General features: G+C 69.5%; 1 protein-coding gene across 2 annotated transcripts; it reads left to right on the forward strand.

Annotated features, from left to right (window-relative positions):
* Positions 1-224: 224 nt before the first annotated feature.
* NCLN (nicalin) lies at positions 225-6721 on the forward strand. 2 transcript variants are annotated; one of them, XM_004595673.2, is made up of 15 exons: positions 225-518; positions 2221-2411; positions 2771-2915; positions 3064-3158; positions 3336-3416; positions 3592-3695; positions 3854-3942; positions 4145-4284; positions 4376-4554; positions 4671-4758; positions 4876-4914; positions 5011-5174; positions 5620-5673; positions 5774-5852; positions 5968-6721. In XM_004595673.2, exons 1-15 carry the CDS (start codon positions 335-337, stop codon positions 6025-6027), a joined length of 1692 nt encoding a protein of 563 aa, XP_004595730.1. In that variant the 5' UTR covers positions 225-334; the 3' UTR covers positions 6028-6721. The 2 variants fall into 2 exon arrangements, with proteins under 2 accessions (XP_004595730.1, XP_058513946.1); XM_058657963.1 differs by having other exon boundaries at positions 248-518; positions 2221-2405.
* Positions 6722-7596: the final 875 nt, after the last annotated feature.

Here is a 7596-nt window from a genome sequence, read left to right on the forward strand (position 1 = left end):
CCTCGCCAGTCTGAACTCCCCTGGCTTCCGAGTCCCCTCTGCACCTGCAGAAACTTCTCCGGGGACTACAACTCCCACGAGCTCCTGTGCCCGGGCGACTACAACTCCCAGCAAACCCAGCGCGCTCGAGCACCACTTTCCGCTTCCCCGTCTTCCCCATTTCCGGCTCCCGGACTACGAGTCCCAGGCCGCAGCGCGGGCGGGGCGCTGCCCGCGGCGCCCGCAGGACCCCGGCGTGCGGCTGGGCTGCCCGCGGCACGCCTGCAGGACCCCGGCGGCCGTGCACGCCGAGCCGAGCCCCCGGTCGCCGTGCCCGGTTCCCCCGCCGGCCACGATGCTGGAGGAAGCGGGTGAGGTGCTGGAGAACGTGCTCCGGGCGTCGTGTCTGCCGCTCGGCTTCATCGTCTTCCTGCCAGCCGTGCTGCTGCTTGTGGCACCGCCGCTGCCCGCGGCCGACGCGGCGCACGAGTTCACCGTGTACCGCATGCAGCAGTACGACCTGCAGGGCCAGCCGTACGGTGCGTGCCGGGGGGGGACCCCAGCCCGGGACCGATCCCGGGACTCCGATCCCCGGGACCCCGAGACCTCGAGACCCTCGGGACCCAGAGCCCCGGGACCCTCAGGACCCCCGGGACCCCGAGCCCCGACTCCCGGGACCCCGATTCCCCCAGGATCCAGAACCCCGGGACCCCCAGGACCTAGAACCCCAGGACCCTGACCCCCGATTCCCCCGGGACCCCGAGCCCCCAGGACTAGAACACCGGGGCCCTGACCCCTGGGACCCCGATCCCCGACCCCCCAGAACCCCGAGACCCCGAGTCCCCAGGACCAGAACCCCGAGTCCCCAGGACCAGAACCCCAAGACCCTGAGCCCCGCGACCCTGGCACCCCGAACCCACCCAGGACCCCCAGTACCCCCAGATCCGCAATCCCCAGGACCCTGACCCAGGCCTGGTCCCCCAGGTCACCAGGTGCATGCCTGGTCACCCAGGTCCTCCGTGTCCACTCCCACCCCCCGTTCCTAGCTGCTGTCCACTGGCAGCCGGTGTCCCCACTCTTAGGCCTGGGGTGCATGCTGCGGCCACCCGCGGTCAGCTAGTCCCTGGCCAGCCCGTCCCTGGCCAGCCCGTCCCTGGTCACCCTGTCCCTGGTCAGCCCATCCCTGGTCAGCCCATCCCTGATCAGCTCGTCCCTGATCAGCTCGTCCCTGGTCGGCCCGTCCCTGGTCGGCCCGTCCCTGGTCACCCCGTCCCTGGTCACCCCGTCCCTGGTCGGCCCGTCCCTGGTCAGCCCGTCCCTGGTCACCCTGTCCCTGGTCACCCCGTCCCTGGTCAGCCAGTCCCTGATCAGCCCGTCCCTGGTCACCCCGTCCCTGATCAGCCCGTCCCTGGTCACCCCGTCCCTGATCAGCTCGTCCCTGGTCGGCCCGTCCCTGGTCACCCCGTCCCTGGTCACCCCGTCCCTGGTCGGCCCGTCCCTGGTCAGCCCGTCCCTGGTCAGCCCATCCCTGGTCACCCTGTCCCTGGTCACCCCATCCCTGGTCAGCCAGTCCCTGATCAGCCCGTCCCTGGTCAGCCCGTCCCTGGTCACCCCGTCCCTGGTCAGCCAATCCCTGATCAGCCCGTCCCTGGTCAGCCCGTCCCTGGTCAGCCCGTCCCTGGTCAACCCGTCCCTGGTCAGCCCGTCCCTGGTCAGCCCGTCCCTGGTCAACCCCGTCCCTGGTCAACCTGTCCCTGGTCACCCCGTCCCTGGTCAGCCTGTCCCTGGTCAGCCCGTCCCTGCTTCCGGCTTTCTGCACACGGACCCCGTTCCCCACCTGGAGATGGCTGGCCACTCCTCAGAAGGCCAAAGCTGCGCCTGCACGGGGTCACCCAGGTGGCTGTGGGGTGTGGCTGACCCCGAGCCCCTGACCCCGAGTCCCTGGCTGACCCGGAACCCCTTGGCTGACCTGAGCCCCTGACCTCGAGTCCCTGGCTGACCCGAGCCCCTGACCTCGAGTCCCTTGGCTGACCCGAGACCCTGGCTGACCCTGAACCCCTTGGCTGACCTCGAGTCCCCCGTCTGACCCGGAGTCCCTGGATGACCCCGAGGCCCTGGCAGACCCCGATTAGCTGGCTGACCCTTAGCTCCTGGCTGACCCCGCTGCCCTGACCCTTACCCCTGGCTGACCCCGATCCCCTGGCTGACCCCGCTGCCCTGACCCTGGCCGCCCCTCTCTAGGCACGAGGAACGCCGTGCTCAACACCGAGGCGCGCACCGTGGACGCGGCCGTGCTGAGCCGCCGCTGCGTCCTCATGCGCCTGCTGGACTTCTCGTACGAGCGCTACCAGAAGGCGCTGCGGCAGTCGGCGGGCGCCGTGGTCATCATCCTGCCGCGCGCCATGGCGGCCGTGCCGCAGGACGTGGTGCGGGTGAGGGGCGGGGCCTGCGGGTAGGCGGGGCCGAGGGGCGGGGAGAGACCTGTGGGGGCGGGGCCATGGCGGCCATGCTGTAGAACTTCCAGTGGGTGTGGGGCAGGGCCGGGGAGGATCCCGTGATGTGTGGATGGAGTCAGGGGAGGAGCCATTGCTTGGTGGGCGGGACCATGGCAGCTGTGTTGGGGTGGGGACTGTGTGGGCGTGGCAACGGAGGAGCCAGTGCTTGGTGGGCGGGGCCATGGCAGCTGTGTTGGGGTGGGGACTGTGTGGGCGTGGCAACGGAGGAGCCAGTGCTTGGTGGGCGGGGCCAGGGAGCCTGCCCATCACCCCGCCCTGCCCCACGTCTCCCACAGCAATTCATGGCGGTGGAGCCCGAGATGCTGGCCATGGAGACCGTGGTGCCCGTGTACTTCGCCGTGGAGGACGATGCCCTGCTGTCCATCTATGAGCAGACGCAGGCCGCCTCCGCGTCCCAGGGCTCGGCCTCGGCCGCGGAAGGTGGGGTGCCGGGGGTGCAGCACCCCAAGCCGGGAGGGGCCGCGTCGGTGGGCGTCGGGGTGGAAGGCTTCTGGAACGTTCTTGTGCCTCGGTCTGTGGGGTGACCCCCACCTGGGGTCCCCATGACCGAGACTGCGTCCCCCGCCAGTGCTGCTGCACACGGCCACGGCCAACGGCTTCCAGATGGTCACGAGTGGGCTGCAGAGCAAGGCCCTGAGTGACTGGCTCATCACCAGCGTGGAGGTGAGCGCCATGCCCGGGCGCCTCTGCCCCACCTGCCCTGCCCCTGCCACCCTATGCCCCTGCCCTGCCCCTGCCACCCAATGCCCCTGTCCTGCCCCTGCCGCCCCACACCCCCTGCCCTGCCCTGCCACCCCATGCCCCAGCCCCGGCTGCCCTGACCTGTCTCCCCCTCCTCAGGGCCGGCTGACAGGCCTGGGTGGAGACGACCTGCCGACCATCGTCCTGGTGGCACACTACGACGCCTTTGGAGTGGCCCCCGTATGTCCGCCCTCCTGTCCCTGGGACCCCGTGGGGCGGCCGAGTCAGGGGTGGCCCCGTTTTCTGTGGGGCGGACGGGGACAGGGTGGCCCTGTTCCCACCCTTGGGGCAGAGGCCCCTGGGGCCGAGCTGTGCCCTGTGTCTGCCGGCCTGCTGACCGGCCCCTGCCCCGCAGTGGCTGTCGCTCGGCGCAGACTCCAACGGGAGCGGCGTTTCGGTGCTGCTGGAGCTGGCGCGCCTCTTCTCCCGCCTCTACACCTACAAGCGCACGCACGCCGCGTGAGTGCCCCCAGTGTGCCTGCCCTGCGCCCCGGGTTCGGGACCCCCTTGCTGCACGTGCAGGTCCAGGCTGGGGGGTGGCCCAGGGTCACCCCAGGTCCTGCGCATCCTTGGACAGGCCAGTGACCTCCAACCGCACCATCCCCTCTCCTACGCAGGTACAACCTGCTGTTCTTTGCTTCCGGAGGGGGCAAGTTTAACTACCAGGGCACCAAGCGCTGGCTGGAGGACAACCTGGACCACACGGGTGCGGCCTGCGGGAAATGGGGTGGGGGGGGCTTGGCTCTCGCCCCGCCCCTGGACCCTGGACCCGCCCTCTGTCCTGGCCCCGCCCACTCTGACACAGGCTCCACACGCTGACCCCGCCCTCTGTCCTGGCCCGGCTGTCGGGCCCTGACTCCGCCCCTAGCCCCGCCCAGCCCCTGAGCCCGCCCACCTGCCGCCCGCAGACTCCAGCCTGCTGCAGGACAACGTGGCCTTCGTGCTGTGCCTGGACACGCTGGGCCGCGGCAGCAGCCTGCACCTGCACGTGTCCAAGCCGCCGCGGGAGGGGACGCTGCAGCACGCCTTCCTGCGGGAGCTGCAGACGGTGGGCGCCGGGAGAGGGGGTGTCCGCGGGGTGGTGCGCCGGCCGCTGACCCCCGACCCCTGGCCCCTGAGCCCTGCCCCGACCCTTGCAGGTGGCCGCCCACCAGTTCCCCGAGGTGCGCTTCTCCATGGTGCACAAGAAGATCAACCTGGCGGACGAGGTGCTGGCCTGGGAGCACGAGCGCTTCGCCATCCGCCGCCTGCCGGCCTTCACGCTGTCCCACCTGGAGAGCCACCGCGACGGGCAGCGCAGCAGCATCATGGACCTGCGGTGAGCGGGCGACAGGCCAGGGCCTGGACCCAGGGCGGGCGCAGCAGCCCCCAGAGCTCACCCCACCACCCGAAGCGTCAAGCCCCCTGAGTTCACCAGCTCCCCTCCCCAAGCAGGTCCCGGGTTGACTCCAAGACCCTGACGCGCAACACGCGCATCGTGGCTGAGGCCCTGACCCGTGTCATCTACAACCTGACGGAGAAGGTGCGTCCAGCCCTGGCCGTCCCCCATCCCCTGCCCGCCCCGCCAAGCCCGTCCCCCACATCCCCTGCCTGCCTTGTCCCCAGCTGGCCTGAAACCCCATCCCTGCTCTCTCCCCAGGGCACACCCCCTGACATGCCTGTATTCACGGAGCAGATGGTGAGGCCTGGAGGGTTCGGGGCGGTGGGGGGGGGGTGCCTTCTGGTGGGCGGGGCCGGAGGTGGGGCCAGGCTGTGACAGGCGCCCACCCTGCAGCAGGTGCAGCGGGAGCAGCTGGACTCGGTCATGGACTGGCTCACCAGTCAGCCGCGGGCCGCCCAGCTGCTGGACAAGGACGGCACGTTCCTCAGCACGCTGGGCCACTACCTGGGCCGCTACCTGAAGGACGTGAAGCAGCACCACGTGAAGGCTGACAAGCGGTGAGGCCACCGGGCCCTGCGCCCCACAGCCCTTCTAGACTGTTCTGTCTGCTCCCAGCACGTTACCCCACAGCCCTTCTAGACTGTTCCACCTGCTCCCAGCCTGTTACCCCACAGCCCTTCTAGACTGTTCCGTCTGCTCCCAGACCATTACCCCACAACCCCTCTGGACTGCTCTGTCTGCTCCCAACCCGTTACCCCACAGCCCTTCTAGACTGTTCCACCTGCTCCCAGCCCGTTAGCCATAGCCCTCCTGGACTGTTCCGTCTGCTCCCATTGGTGTTGGGAGAAAAGTAAACAGCAGGCAGGTGCTCCAGTGAGAACCAGGAGGGACTCTCACACCCTGTCAGGTGTTCTGCCTCCTCAGGGCGCCTGACTCCAGGGGACCAGGGTGGGGGAGGGCTCGGAGTCCCCCAACCCACCAAGAGCCCCCATGTCTCTCCAGGGACCCCGAGTTCGTCTTCTACGACCAGCTGAAGCAGGTGATGAACGCGTACAGGTAAGCACCCCGGGTTGCTGGTTGCGTGCGGGGCTGCCCTGCTGGGAACCCGGCCAGGGTGCTTGCCCTGCCCTGACCCCGACGCGCCACAACTTCACAGGGTCAAACCGGCCATCTTCGACCTGCTGCTGGCTGTCTGCATTAGCGCCTACCTCGGGCTGGCCTACACGGCGGTCCAGGTGAGTGGGCCAAGGCTGGGTGGCTGTAGCCTCATGGCACCCCTCCTCACAGCACCCCCTCCTCACGGCACCCCTCCCTGTTCCCTCCTCACGGCGCCCCTTCCCCGCCCCCCAGCACTTCGACCTCTTGTACAAGTCGGTGCAGCGGCTGCTGGTGAAGTCGAAGGCTCAGTGACCATCTCCGCCCGGGCCTCGCTGCCTCCTACCCAGCCATCGGCCTTGTCAGAGCTGAGCCAGCCAGGGTCCCCAGGAACAGCGCCCAGAGGAGCCCTGGCCCCATGGTGACTGGGGGTGCCTGTGGATTCTGCAGCCTCAGGCGTGGGCCTGACCCGGCCTGTGCCCCGCCACCGCACCTGCCCACGACCTGGACGGTCATCATTGCTCGGCCCTCCTCCTGTGGGCAAGGAGATGGGGTGACCCCCAGCCCAGCGCCCAGCGTGCCCTGCCCACCTCTGCTGTGCCCAGGGACCCGCCGGCCCGGCCCACACCACACCTCTGCACTCCCAGCCTCGCCTGAGCGTGCGGTGGGGAAGACACGTCCCACTGCCCCCCGAGGAGGGCAGGCGGAAAGGCAGGCCTGGCCCAGGTGGGGGCGCTGACCTCAGGGAAACCCCGGTGTGCGGCGTCCGTAGCAATAGAACTGGCGAGGGCGCACAGCCCCACAGGTGGGTTCTGGGGTGCGTGGCTCCTTGGCCGGCTGCAGCCGGGGTCCTGTGCAAACCAGTAGGGCCGTCCTGGCACCCCAAGTGCACTGAATGCCCAGGGCAGGGCCACTGTGTGGGAGAACCTCCGGGTTGGCCCGGGAAGGCAGGCCTTGGCTGTTTAGGGGTCCCAGGTGCGTGATGAGAAATAAAGCCATACTGAACGAGTGAGGCCCTTGTTGGGGAGCCCCAGGCTGCAGGAGGGCCGGAGGGCATTGGGTCATGGGGACGGCGGGCTGCGGGAGGGCAGGGTTGGGCCATGGGCCACGGGCAGCGGGCAGCAGTAACCTCTGGGCTGGGGCCCCAGCAGGCGGGCATTGCGGTGTTCAGCTGAAGGGGGCCATATTGCTTGTGGTCAGCCTGATCCTGGAGTCTCCGTCTGTGGGCAGGGTCCTCAGCTCCTTGGGGGCCCAGGAGAGATGGGATGGCTCCCCCCAAGGCAGGCCTGAACCCGGAACACCAGGGAGGGCAGACAGGAGCTAGCCGTGTGGCTGGAGTGCAGGCTTGGGGATGCTGAGGGTAGAGCTGCACCCCGACTCCATTCCAGGGGGACAGAGAAGAGCTGCCCCTGACTGCAGTCCCCACAGCACCCCCTGGTGGTTGGACTGGTCCTGGGGGGGACAGACTGAGATCCTGAAGGGGTCAGAGCCTGAGGGTTCCAGGGCTGTGTCTCCCCCACCCCCGCCCGCGGGGTAAGCTGTCAGAGCTGCCCCGGGGGAACAGCCCTAGCGCTGTGACGTTCTGGTGGGATGACGCTGCTCTGTACCTCTCAGTGGACCTGGGGCACAGCCCCGGCAGGTGTACCAGCCCTGGCTGGGGCAACCGGATGGCTGGTGGCAGACCGCCAGAGCAGCCACCCGCTGGGGGGATGGTTGGGGGGTGTCTACTCCTCCCCCAGGCATCTGGTCCACTGGTGTGCCCAGGCTGGGCCAGCTGCAGCCAGGAGCCCCATCGGGGTCCCTGCCCCTGGGCTGTCCTCCACTGCTCTCCTGGACGCACCAGCAGGAAGTGGAACAGCTAAGACTTGAGCAAGTGCCATGTAG

Source organism: Ochotona princeps, chromosome 33 (genome assembly GCF_030435755.1).
Source record: "Ochotona princeps isolate mOchPri1 chromosome 33, mOchPri1.hap1, whole genome shotgun sequence".
Taxonomy (NCBI): domain Eukaryota; kingdom Metazoa; phylum Chordata; class Mammalia; order Lagomorpha; family Ochotonidae; genus Ochotona; species Ochotona princeps.